Source organism: Garra rufa, chromosome 15, assembly GCF_049309525.1.
Source record: "Garra rufa chromosome 15, GarRuf1.0, whole genome shotgun sequence".
Taxonomy (NCBI): domain Eukaryota; kingdom Metazoa; phylum Chordata; class Actinopteri; order Cypriniformes; family Cyprinidae; genus Garra; species Garra rufa.
The window spans coordinates 700,723-715,135 of record NC_133375.1 but is presented as its reverse complement, the minus strand read 5'-3'; the positions used below and the strand labels follow the sequence as shown (position 1 = coordinate 715,135).

Here is a 14,413-nt window from a genome sequence, read left to right as displayed (position 1 = left end):
CTGAACGTCATGACATGAAGACCAAAATCATTCAGTGTACAGCAGCGGGTCTCAACCTTGTTGACTCTTTAAACCTCTACATTGTACAACACAATATTTCAAGGCAATATATAGGCTAAAAAATGTTTTTCTTTTTTTGCATTTCTGCTGTAATTATAAATCTTTAGTTCTTAAATAGCCGTTTAATCAAAACAAATGACAGATTTTTAGTAGACAGTGCTGTTAGTCTTGTCACCGCTGGGCTAGAATATGTTTATGAACTCTAGAGGGCGCCAGCTTTAGTGTTATGAAGCGGTAAACTGTAACCTAGTTTTTAACTGCGTTTAATGTTACTGTCAAACGTAGGAAATAACAACATAAAGTTAACTGTATTATTAGTATACTACGCCTAACTACAGTTGAGGTCAAAAGTTTACATATACAGAATCTGCAAAATGTTAATTATTTTAGAAAAATAAGAGGGATCATAAAAAAATGCGTTATTTTTTACTTAGTACTGACCTGAATAAGATATTTCACGTAAGAGACGTTTACATACAGTCCACAAGAGAAAATAATAGCAGAATTTATAAAAATGACCCCGTTCAAAGGTTTACATACACTTGATTCTTACTACTATTACTTGAATGATCCACAGCTGTGTTTTTTGTTTAGTGATAGTTGTTCATGAGTCGCTTATTGTCCTGAACAGTTAAACTGCCCGCTGTTCTTCAGAAAAATCTTTCAGCCCTGCTGAAAAAACAAACAAAAAACAGCTAAAACCAGCCTGACCAGCCTGGCTTGGAGACCAGCTAAGACCAGCCAACCAGTCTAGGCTGGTTTTAGCTGTTTTTCCAGCAGGGAGGTCCCACAATACATCTGAGGTCCATCTTTTCACACAACTGAAGGACTATGAAACTATTACAGAAGGTTCAAACACTCACTGATGCTTTACCCTGCTGAAAAAAAACAGCTAAAACCAGCCTAGGCTGATTGGCTGGTTTTAGCTGGTCAGCAGGCTGGTTTTAGAGGGGTTTTGGCCACTTTCCTGGCCTGGTCAGGCTGGGAGACCACCAGCTTAAACCAGCTAAGACCAGCCAACCAGTCTAGGCTGGTTTTAGCTGTTTATTTTCCAGCAGGGAGGTCCCACAAACTCTTTGGTTTTTCAGCATTTTTTGTATTTGAACCCTTACCAACAATGACTGTATGATTTTGAGATCCATCTTTTCACACAACTGAGGGACTATGAAACTATTACAGAAGGTTCAAACACTCACTGATGCTTTACCCTGCTGAAAAAAACCCCAGCTAAAACCAGCCTAGGCTGATTGGCTGGTTTTAGCTGGTCAGCAGGTTGGTTTTAGAAGGTTATTGTCCACTGACCAGCTAAAACCAGCTACTTCCAGCTTAAACCAGCTAAGACCAGCCAACCAGCCTTGGCTGGTTTTAGCTGGGTTTTTTCAGCAGGGTAGAAGGAAACATGCATGAAGAGCCGGGGGGCAAAAACTTTTGAATGGAATGCAGATGTGTACATTTTTCATATTTTGCCTAAATATTATGTTTTTTTTTTTAATTTAGTACCGCCCTTCAGAAGCTACCCCTGCTGAAAAAACAGTTAAAACCAGCCTAGGCTGGTTGGCTGGTTTTAGCTGGTCAGCAGGCTGGTTTTAGAGGGGTTTTGGCCACTTTCCCAGCCTGGCCAGCTAAAACCAGCTAAGATCAGCCAACCAGACTAGGCTGGTTTCAGCTGTTTTTTTTTTTTGTTACATGTTTCCCGAGAAGACAAAATAAGTTACATTTACCCTGATCTTCAAATGTAAATAATGTATTGTGTTTGAACCTTCTGTAATAGTTGCATATGAATCGCTCAGTTGTCCTCAGTGTGAAAAGATGGATCTCAAAATCATACAGTCATTGTTGGAAAGGATTCAAATACACAAAAAGGCTGCAAAAAAGAATCTGTGGGACCTGAAGGATTTTTCTGAAGAACAGCAGGCAGTTTAACTGTTCAGAACAAACAGGGGACTCATGAACAACTATCACTAAACACAGCCGTGGATCATTCAGGTAACAACACAGTATTAAGAATCAAGCATAAGTAAACTTTTGAACGGTGTCATTTTAATAAATTCAACTATTATTTTCTCTTGTGGACTATATGTAAACATCTTTTATGTGAAACATCTTTTTCAGGTCAGTACTACATGAAAAACATGTATTTTGTATGAAAACTTTTGACTTTAACTGTATGTAAACACAATGAAGTCAGAATGGTTCAGTAAGGACACATAACTCATTCTTATATCTTACATTACTTTTTAGATTGTTATTGCTATTAGGTTATTTTCCTAAATTTTCCTCTTCATAGTGTTTTACCTACCCATAGTAACAATATGGTAAACCGCACTTATTTTGACTTATTTTGCACAGTTGAAAACAATCTCATGAGGGTGACTAAAGACAAAATGTTAATTTCTGAGTGAACTATCCCTTTAAATTCTATATGACTGTTAAAACAGTACAGCAATGAATTGTTGTCCTTCATCTCATCATAAAATGACCTTCTGAAGATGGTGCAGTCTTCATGGCACTCACTATTGTGTATTTTCATTCATGCCAACATATATAGGGCCGGCCTGCAGTGTTAATTACTCTGATGCTGTGAGGCTTTGCATTAATTGATGCAGTGTTTGCATTAATTTACTTTGCTATAGCATAAGATTGTCTGTCCGCTGAATAGCTGGCTGGCTCCGAATAATGTAGTCTCTGTGTGTGTGTGTGTGTGTGTGTGTGTGTGCATATAGAGGGAAAATGTTTCTAAGAATGAAGTTGTGTGTCATCCATGCTCTGATTTGCTGAGAATAACAATGATCTCCTGCCAGTGAGACCAGTGAGGGGCTCCCACATTGCCGTCAGGGCCACAGAGCCCTTTTTGTGTTGCTGCTGTGTGTTTTCTGGCTGCCTGTCCCTCTCGCATATGCAGGTCAATGGGCCCAGCCTGTGTGATGTTTGACTACTGTCTCTTTCATTTCCATCGGCGTAAAATCCTCCCTGCGAAAAATTCAATTTAGAGAAGCTATCAAGTAATATAGTCTTGACTGCATCAACCGGTCAAATCGTTTTACATGCTGCTGCCCTACTTCTCTTATTGCATTTGGTGAGCAAGTGCACAAATGAATAAATGGGTTTTATGCATTAGCCACAGAATTGCTTGTGAGGTGGACTGAGGAGTTACATGGGGTCTGACCATGTGAGAATTGTTTAGTGACATTAAAAGGAGGCTATAAATAGAATAAAATGTTTTTGTTTGTAAGTTGTGGATGAGGTTTGTCTCATTTGTGTGGGACAATAAATGGATAAAATTCATATAAGAATTCTGTCATTGTTTACTCATCATAAACCATACAGGTTTGGAATGACATGAGGGTGAATAATTGATGACCGAATTTTTATTTTCGGGTGGACTAACCCCTTAAAGGCATTGTAGAAAATGCAAAAACTGTTTTGTGGTATATCTGTAATGTGTCAATTTATAGTGATATAAAAAAATCCCAAGTGACGCACTATGCACTTAACCATGTAGTGTAGCAATTTTATAAGGTTTTGTCATTCATACTTAGAATCTGATAGCTCCTCTGCTACGTAACTAAAGCTGCGACAAATGCATCAATTGTCCAACATTGCACACTTAGGCTGCGTCCAAAGTGGCATACTCTCTTGAGTGATTACTTGGCAACTGCAAAAATACTGTGTTCAATTACATACTATACAGTGGGAAGTAATGCAGTTTTGGATGCAGCCTTCATTTCCATGGTTATTTGTTAAAAAGTGCACTTATTTTGCACTATTTATACTACAAAACGGCATAGAATAGTGTTTATATGCAAATTGGGATGCATCTTATGTGCCTAAAATTGTCCTAAAATATCACACATTTTTGATGTCCTCTGACTGGATTGAAGGTACAAAACAAAGTCTGTGAATAACAATTTCTACATTGTTTTCTGCTAAATCTGTCAGCTGAAATCTCCACACTGGCTTTTGGCAATGTTAACACATCCAGACTGCAAATTGAGAAAGATATATGCGCAAAAGCCTTATTGTGTATTCCCGCCATAAAGGGATAGTTCACCCAAAAATGAAAATAACCCCATGATTTACTCACCCTCAAGCCATCCTAGGTGTATATGACTTTCTTCTTTCAGACGAATACAATAAGAGTTATTTTAAAAATGTCATGGCTCTTCCAAGCTTTATAATGGCAGCGAATGGCTGCTGAGATTTTCAAGTCCAATAAAGTGCATCCATCCATCATAAAAAGTGCTCCACATGACTGAAGTGAATCGATGCATTTGTGTAAGAAAAATATCCATGTTTGAAACCTTATAAAACGTAATCTTTTGCTTCACTTGTAGCATAAGCTCCGGTAAGAATATCCAAGTCTCGCAAGAACCAAGTTTTGTTTACAGCAGTGGAAATCCAGTCTCCTCTTGGCTTATATCAAAATCCTCCAACATGTTTCTTTACAAATCCTCATTTTCATCAGTTGACCATATTGGTGGCACTGAACATAAACAATGTCACTGAATCGAACAAAACTCACATATTTTGCTGATTATTGCTGCTGAAAAGGATCAATTATTGCCATGTTTTGGCCTGTACTAATTGTTTGGAGTACTATAGACTGCCAAAAGTTATAACAAATCAAGGAGAAGAGTGCAAAATCTAAGGAACATAAGGACCAGGATTTCCAGGGCAAGAATCTTGACAACATTCATGTATGTTCTTATCATTTCCAGTCAGGTAGTTGAAATATAAGGCTAATATCTTAATTAATAGATCTACTGCTTATTCATATCTTTACCAGCTATTAACTTTTTAGTTTGTAAAAATGTTGTGCTTTTTGCTTCTCTATATGATTTAGCAGCTTCCACATGTTTTTTCCCATGTTTTAGACAGCATAAATTAGCAGAACAATGTATTCAGTAGTACGCTAACTGTGCAATCCATGCTGTTGTTTACATCCGAATATTGCCAATATGGAAGTGCATCCGGGTAGCTGACCAAACCGTGACGTAAGTGCAAACCCTCTATAGTTGTTGTTTTTGTAGTTAAACTGGCCTGTTTTAGTTGATGCTTTGACTTACTCTGGGACTATTTTTGTTTGTGGAGAAACAATATACAAACCGTTCATTTTGATTTCTGAAATATTTAATACTTTGCTTAATTTTATTTTTTTAAATTAAAAACAACAATACATTTACAGAATATTAGCATGACTGTTTTGTACTTCGAATTTGTGACTGGTGTTTTGTTTTGCTCTCTTCTCCACGCTTCTGCATTTGCCACTTCTCATCGGACCTAACAATACATCTGCGTTCTACGTCATCCGCTGGAACACCACTCTCCTATGAACACATGTACGACAGTTAGCAGAGACATTATTTTTTAAAACAAAAGTTTATAAAGTTTTAAATATGTATAATTTTCTTAAACAAATGCATTGATTCACCCGGAGGCATATGGAGCACTTTTTTATGATGGATAAACACACTTTTTGGACTTCAAAATCTCAACACCCATTCACTTCCATTATAAAGCTCGAAAGAGCCAGGACATTTTTATTATAACTCTGATTGTATTTGTCTGAAAGAAGGAAGTCACATACACCTAGGATTATCAATAGCCCAGCTAACAATTTTTGGTTCCCAACACATTCTAGGAACGTTAGTTTTTGGTTCTCAGAACATTCCCAGAACGTTCCCAAGAACGTTCCCTATTGGTTAGCCAGGAAAGTTTTCTTTATGTAAATAGAACGTTCCCGGAACGTTCCCGCAACTTTCCGGGAAGGTTCTTTTTAGGTTATAAAATAAAAACTAAAAATAACCTGCAGGGAATGTTCTCTGTAGGTTAAAAAAGATAAATACAAAAATAACTTGCAGGGAATGTTCTGGGAACGTTCTCTGTAGGTTATAAATTAAAACCTAAAAATAACCTACAGGGAACGTTCTGGGAAGGTTCTTTTTAGGTTATAAAATTAAACCAAAAAAACCCTGCAGGGAACGTTATGAGAACGTTCTTTAAAGGGACTGGGAAGTCCCTATCAACAACTATAGAGGGTTTAAACGTTCTGGGAAGGTTCTTTTTAGGTTATAAAATTAAAACCTAAAAATAACCTACAGGGAACGTTCTGGGAAGGTTCTTTTTAGGTTATAAAATTAAACCAAAAAAAACCTGCAGGGAACGTTATGAGAACGTTCTTTAAAGGGACTGGGAAGTCCCTATCAACAACTATAGAGGGTTTAAACGTTCTGGTAAGGTTCTTTTTAGGTTATAAAATTAAAACCTAAAAATAACCTACAGGGAACGTTCTGGGAAGGTTCTTTTTAGGTTATAAAATTAAACCAAAAAAAAAAAAAAAAAAAACCTGCAGGGAACGTTATGAGAACGTTTTTTAAAGGTTATTAAAAAGAGAACTTTCAGGGAATGTTCTCATTTTGTTCCCGAAAAAATAACCAAATGGGAACCTTAGGGGAACGTTCTGTGTTTGCTGGGAGGCTATTATTATTTTTGGGTGAACTATCCCTTTAACTTGACTAACTTTGTGTTTTACTGAAATGCAGCTGAAACTTATTTGAATAAATAAATAAATAACAATGTTGTTCTGTCTGCTAAGACCCCCCATTCTTTTATTTTGACTGGCTTTACGGGTTCAAGCCTTAATTAGGGGGGTCAGACCCCCAAACCCCCATAATTCGCACCCTGGGATAATAATTATCCAGTGATTTCCGCACATTACGTTTGTTTACTCAGCTCTGAAGAGGTGATAAATAAAGGCTTAATTGCAGCAGAAGGAATGCACGCTGGTAACTGTTCTCAGAGAAAGACACTTGAAGGGGGGCGACTCGGGCTCGCAGGGTAATGGCTGTCAAGCGGAATTTGCGCCCCCCGGTAGAGAAGCGACGCGCTGAATGGGGTTGCCCGCTACCTCCGTGAGCTGGGTACTTGATTCCGCTCTAAAATCTCCGCATGTTCCCGTCTTTTCTCCTCCTCCCTCGGTGCTTTAAATTGCAATCCTGCTCTCGCGCTCAATGGCGTGTTCACGGGGTGTTTTCGTCCCCTTTCATCTCGTTTATAAGGACCGTGAGATATTCTTGTCCCTCGTCTGTTGTCGGATTTGACAGCGGCTCCATTCACGGAGAAATTGGCCGTAATTAGTGCAATTATGCTGATTCGCACTTGTACTGCAAACGGAACAGAGCTCGGAGGAATAACCAAAACAAAGATCAATCAATCATGACGTGAATGAGAGCGACGCGTAACGCTCGCCACATAATGATGCCATCAAAAGTATGTCTGGTGACGAGCGGATGCGACTGTGAGAGGAATAATTATAACCACCTTAGATCTACAAGTCACAAGTTTATGGACACAATCTTATGGACTCCAAGTAAACTACCCAGGGTGTTTACTCAAGAGCAAGTTAGTAAACAAATGTACAGAAGAACACTTTTTTTTTGTAGGCAGTCATGCTGGTATTCTTTAAATATGTTGTTGTTTTTAATAAAAAAAGTTTAAGCAAAGTATTAAATATTTCAGAAATCAAAATAACCAGTTTGTATATTGTTTCTCCACAAACGAAAATAGTCCCAGAATAGGCATCAAGTGTTGCATGTCACTAAGCAATGCATGTACTAAAACAGGCCAGGATAACCAACAACTATAGAGGGTTTGCACTTACTTCACCCATATGTGCGGCCATTTTGGCAATATTCGGATGTAAACATCATCATGGATTGCACAGTTAGCGTACTACTGAATACATTGTTCTGCTTATTTATGCTGTCTAAAACACGGGAAAAACATGTGGAAGCTACTAAATCATATAGAGAAGGAATTAGTAGGCAGCAAAGAGCTCAAAATTTACACACTAAAGTTAATAGCTGGTAAAGATATGTATAAGCAGTAGGTTTTTCAAGGTTTTTATATGTTCATTAGCCGAAAAAAATAATCATAAAAAGTGATTCCAATGATATTGTCCATCCTATGTCATTTAGAAGCTTTCTACCACAGGATAAAAAATTAAGAAGTTAGTTGCGACTTTTTATTTCTGAGAAAAATGTCTTGCAATTTCAAGTTCACATCTCACAATTCTGATTTTTTTTCTTTAAATTATGAGTAAACATCTCACAAATCTTCTTTTTTTCCCCCCCAGAACTGAGTTTACATCTCACAATTCTGACTTTTTTCTTTAAATTATGATTAAACATCTCACAAATCTATTTTTCTAGAATTTAGTTTACATCTCATAACTCTGACATTTTTCTTTGAATTACGAGTGCATCTTGCAATTCTATTTTTTTCCAGAATAATGAGTTTATATCTCACAATTCTATTTTTTCTTTCAATTATGCGCTTACATCCCACAAATCTGACTTTTTTCTTTAAATTACGAGTACATCTCGTAATATTTATTTCCAGAATTATGACTTTTATCTGTCAATTATACGTTATTTACATCTTATTCTGACTTTTTTCATTAAATTATGAGTTTTCATCTCACAATACAATTTTTATTCAGAATTACCGGTTTACATCTCACAATACAGACTTTTTTCTTTGAAGTATATCTCACAGTTCTATTTTTTCCAGAATTATGAGATTACATCTCACAATTCTGACATTTTCTTTGAATTACGAGTACATCTTGCAGTTCTATTTTTTCCAGAATTATACATCTCACAATTCTAACTTTTTTCTTTGAATTACGAGTATATCTCGCAAATCTATTTTTTTTTCCAGAATTATGAGTTTACATTTCACAATTCTATTTTTTCCAGAATTATACATCTCACAAATCTGACTTTTTCTTTGAATTATGAGTTTACTCACAATTCTGACTTTTTTCTTTGAATTAAGAGTACATCTCGCAGTTCTATTTTTTTTCCAGAATTATGAGTTTACATCTCACAATTCTGACTTTTTCTTTGAATTATGATTTTACATCTTACAATTTTGACTTTTTTCTTTGAATTAAGAGAACATCTTGCAGTTCTATTTTTTTTTTCCAGAATTATGAACTTACATCAAACTATTTTTTTTTTTCCGTAGAATCAAGAACTTACATCTCACAATTCTATTTTTACTTTGAATTACGAGTCTGGCAGTTCTATTTTTTATTTATTCATTTATTTGACAGAATTATGAGTTTATTTCTCACAATTCTGACTTATTTTCTCGAAAGTCTTTGATCATGGGGATAAAACAAACGGTGAAACATCTAGACTGGCCACCAGACTGACTGACTATAAATATACAAATAACCCAAAAAAACAATACTTTGTAAATGTTATTCTTCAAGTTCACAGAAAGCTCTGGGAATCTCGTGGTTGTGATAAATGTGACAACGCAGCCGGATCTGTGCTGATGGAACGCGGTGTGTCTTTAAGACCCTGCGGAGCCCCGGTAACCCCACACGGCTCGTTGTCCGTACTCTCCCGACTCTCTCTGTAGTTATTTGAGGGAGGCGCTAGAGCCATATCTCCACTTTACAAAAAAAAGGCAGAAGTAACGGCACTGTCTTGAGAGAACAAATCAAGCCAAAGCTGTGCAAACAGACTCTTGCGTCTCTCTCTCCGTGGCGTCGGAGTGTGTGCGGCCGATGCGCTGCAGGCTGAAGCGTTCGGAGGCTCGTATCCAGTTTAAATCCTGCGCTCACCCTCTGCTGAGTATATGTGGAGCTCAAGCGACACTTCTATGAGAATCCCCACTCTACGGCGAGACGAAGTTTGGTTGTTTTCCTAAACCGGGGGTGCTGGGGAGAGTCGAGGCGAGAGAGAGAGGGCGAAAGATGGTTTTGAACAGCCTCCCGTGCGTCCTGGTTTCGCTGTGCTTGGTTTTTTTCTCGCCTTCTCCGTGCAAAGCTCGGATTTACACCAACCACTGGGCTGTTCGGATAGCCGGCGGACCTGAGCAAGCGGACCATATCGCCAATAAATATGGGTATAGAAACCTGGGCCAGGTACGTGAGTCCTGCACAAACATGTTTTCAAGCGTTTCACGTGTGTTATTCCATCGGATTTGCCGTCCACTGCTCTTTCCACTCAGTTCAACGGTGTTATCACTTTGATTGAAGTTCAAACGTCAAGGCTGGAAGCTCACATAAGTTTCACAGAGTTGTGTTATGATAGTTCAGACTGCTAAATTCACGTTTTTAAGACTTCAGTCTGAATTAATCTTTCTGAAGACTCATTTTTAGCTCAAAAATATACAGTTCTCAGAGTAAAAGCCAGTGAACAAACAGCTCTCTGCTGACTCCCAACAACAACAGGTGTTTTTGAAACTTTACTGCGTGGATATATCTGCTATTTTCTGTTAGTTATGAATGTTAGTAAATATTTGTGTATTACAAAATAAGTTAGAAACTGAAGTCATGCATTGCAAGTAGCCTTAGGAGAATTCATGACATGTAACATTTACTGTAACATGCTGAAAATGTTATGTTAAAAGCCTTAGTATTCTAAGAAGACTTAGAATACTAAATATTACAATTACATGTAATGCAGATGTTTGCATTTAAGTCAAGTTTTGTAGAACTAACTAACACTGCCTTGGTCTCAGTTTCATCTTCCTTCTGGGAGCCAGAAACAGTCTTCATAATATTTCAGTTTAATCATATGTTTTGCTATCCAGTGCATTTAAATAAATAACAGGTTAATGTAAGTTTATGCTGAAGCCTTAAATTTTGCTGTGTGCTTCAGCAAGCCTATATGTCAAATCTAAGATCTGCCATGTGGTTAGAGATTTCACTGTGACCGTTTTCGGTCTCTGATTTCACAATTGCTATCTTATCACTCATCTGTGCTTATTGAGCCAGCGAAGAGGTCCTTCCTCAACCGCAACCTTGTCACATCCAGAGTAACTCCTGTACTTTGTAACTCATCAGACGTGTGTCCTTCTGTGGGAATCTGCTGTAGGATCCAGGAATGTGAGATTGCCTTAGGAGCCAGTTGTAGAGATTGTGAACAAGAAGTAGTTTCCTATGTCAAGTTAATTTCAAAGCACCATGAGGCCATTTGATTGACTGTAAACTGGCGACGCTTATCATTGACTTGAAGCGTCATTGTTTTTTATGGCAGACTTATGTCTCCCAGAGGAGTACAGTAGTCTGTAGAGAATGTGTCATGGCTGCCTGGTGTTATTGCACTTGTCAAATGAATCTGTTCAGTGGAAAGTGATACAGCCTCTTGAGTAACCACTCTTCCAGTCAATGACATGCTAAATTATTGATAATGCATGCCGGTTTCAACGTGCTTGTGGTGAACGTTGCTTTAGCTCTTTCCTATGTATTCATACCAATATTATTACACATTAGACGTCCCTGCCCTAATATGCTTTTTATAGTTACACAATATGACAACATGTTTAGGCTCTTGTTTTGCAACCTGTTATTTTGTGATGTGCTTCTATATTTCTGATATTGCAATGCAGTAAATGACAGTTCTGTGTGTCATTTCCGTAGATTGGCGATCTGACGGACTACTACCATTTCTTCCACAGCCGGACGATAAAAAGGTCGACGCTTTTCAGCAGAGGCACACACAGCTTCATCTCCATGGAGCCAAAGGTCAGGCTGTCACTATGACAACCCCACACCTGTGTGTTCTATGGTCTATATGGACTCCTGATCTTGCTCATCGATGACTAGAACTCGCAGTCTATTCAAAACAACTGTTGCGCAATGCAAAGCAAGTAAACTGTTCTGTTCGTGAACAATGCTTTGTGTATTCGTCAATCATTTTGAAAAGGAGGGTTAACATAGTGCAAACCTCACAGTGTTGTTCAATATGTCATTTTTTACTCGCAGTGTTGTTCAAGACATGTTTGATTGTCTTTCTTCTGTGGAACACAAAAGGAGATGTTTAGGAGAATGTTCATGCTGCTCGTTTCCATACAACTAAATTACATACTAATGACAAACAGCACTTTTTTTTTCACGGTAGCTTTCAAATCTCATTCACATTTGTATATATAGAAATCTGGTGTCTCAAGATGTGATATCTTTATCACACGCCAAAAACGACTGGCGTCTCATAACCGTTTCCAGTCATTATTTGGTGGAAGAGAGAAAATCATACAGGTTTGAAAAGGCATGAGGGTTAATAAATAATGATATAATGTTAATTTCTGAGTGAAATAATCTTTTAAAAAGTGTAAACTAATTAATGGACTTTTTTAGCTGTAGAATTTAGATCAAATGTGTGCGTGAGCTACATGAATGAAGCCTGTCTAAACATGTATATTTAACCCCAATATTAAAAAGGAAAATTTAAGGTATGATTTTGCATGAGGAAAGTTGGCGCTATATATTATTACACATTTTTGCATTGTGACAGTACCTTCTTTATTATTAAGCATATTTTCCTCCGTAATTCTCATTACCAAAAATTCATTGGGATCGTTCTCATTATTGTATAAGACTTTCCTTCATCTTCGAAACACAAATTAAGATATTTTTGATGAAATCGGCGCTTTCTGAACCTGAAAATCTTCATCTGAGGGTGCAAAAAATCGAAAAAATTAGATAATACCTTTAAAGTTGTCCAAATGAAGTTCTTAGCAATGCATATTACTTATCAGAAATTAAGTTTTGATATATTTATGCTAGGAAATTTACTAAATATCTCCATGGAACATGATCTTTGCTTAATATCCTAATGATTTTTGGCATAAAAGCAAAATCTGTAATTTTGACCCATACAATGTATTTTTGGCTATTGCTACAAATATACCCTGTGCTACTTACGACTGGTTTTGTGGTCCAGGGTCGCATTTAATCAGACGAATGTTAAAGAAAACAAATGTCATGAAAAGATGTTGGTGTTTGTCAGATCCTAAAGGATCTCTTCTCGTTCTTTCTCAGGTGGAGTGGGTACAACAGCAAGTGGTGAAGAGGAGAACAAAGCGAGATTATAAACCCTCGTATCCTGGTCCTGTACAGTCCAGTATGGCCCAGTCCAGCTCCATTTACTTCAATGATGCTAAATGGAGCAGTATGTGGTACATAGTGAGTATTCGTAATTAACATGCTTTACATCATTATTTTGAGTTGCTCATATTAGCTGTGTTTCCATAGCTCTGTTTTTATGTGCATTTTGAAGCATCGCATCAGAAACGAGTGATGGAAACACCAAAATTAAAAACAAAATTGGGTTTTTGAATGGTGCGAAAAAGGGTTAAGGAAGAAGTTCACATCCAGAGCAGAAATTTACAGATATTTTACTCACCCCCTTGTCATCCAAGATGTTCATGCCTTTCTTTATTCAGTTGTAAAGAAATTATGTTTCTTGAGGAAAACATTTCAGGATTTCTCTCCATATAGGTGACTTCTATGGTGCCCCCGAGTTTGAACATCCAAAATGCAGTTTAAATGCAGCTTCAAAGCGCTCTAAACGATCTCAGCCAAGAAATAAGGGTCTTATCTAGCAAAACAATCAGTTATTTACTAAAAAAAAACACTGGGTTGGTACTTCTGCAGCAATGTAGGATGCAGAGCTAGACAAGATGAGCATTTGAGGTTAAGTATATAAATTGAAAATTATTTGAGAAAATAACCGTTTCGCTAGATGAGACCCTTCTTCCTTGACTGGGATTGTTTAGGGTCCTTCGAAGTTGCATTTAAACTGCACTTTGGAAGTTCAAACTTTGGGGCAACATAGAAATCCATTATATGGAGAGAAATCCTGAAATGTTTTCCTCAAAAAACATAATTTCTTTATGACTGAAGAAAGAAAGACATGAACATCTTGGATGAAACAGGGGTGAGTAAATTATCTGTAAATTTTTGTTCTGGAAGTGAACTACTCCTTTAATGCGAATAATGGGAGATGCAACCGCATTTTGCGAATAAATTCCTCTACGCTATGGGACAGGAAATGTTGAACATCTGAAATGTTATGGTCATTCTAAAATGTCTGCGCAAAGTCTGTCAGCAAAGTATTTCTCTATAATTGCCTCATACAAGACTGTGTTCCCAAACAGCTGGCATCCACCTCTGAAAGTAATTTATTATATATGAAAATTACTATATTCAGTGGTTTGTCCTACTTTTCTTAGTGCTATTTAGTGTCAGTTTATCAGGAAGTGATGATTTTGTTCTATGGATGGAAACAGTGCGTATTCATCATCATCATTATACATCATGTGCTACTCTACTCCAAAAAAAGTATGGGACATTATAGAGTTCAAGTCTTATTCCTTAGCCAAGGTCCAACAGTGAATGAATCGTCAAGAACATAGTATTCTGAGGGGGAAAATGATGTTTATGTATGTCAAATGTATTTATTTTCTGCTGATGTTAGAAAAAGCACACAGACAAGGGAAAATGATTCTGTTCAATTTATTTGTAAAGCATTTTTCACAATATGTATTATTC

At 37.2% G+C, this 14,413-nt stretch overlaps 1 protein-coding gene across 3 annotated transcripts in view; it reads left to right on the top strand.

Moving 5' to 3' along the window:
• Positions 1-9,513: 9,513 nt before the first annotated feature.
• pcsk5b (proprotein convertase subtilisin/kexin type 5b) overlaps positions 9,514-14,413 on the top strand; it is a 94,545-nt gene continuing 89,645 nt past the window's right edge. For 2 of the 3 annotated variants that reach the window (XM_073818527.1, XM_073818526.1), the window contains exons 1-3: positions 9,514-10,000; positions 11,501-11,605; positions 12,902-13,045. In XM_073818527.1, coding sequence (XP_073674628.1) covers positions 9,830-10,000; positions 11,501-11,605; positions 12,902-13,045 — 420 coding nt within the window. In that variant the 5' untranslated portion in view covers positions 9,514-9,829. The remainder of the gene's footprint in view (positions 10,001-11,500; positions 11,606-12,901; positions 13,046-14,413) is intronic. The other variant, XM_073818525.1, reaches the window with a different exon arrangement.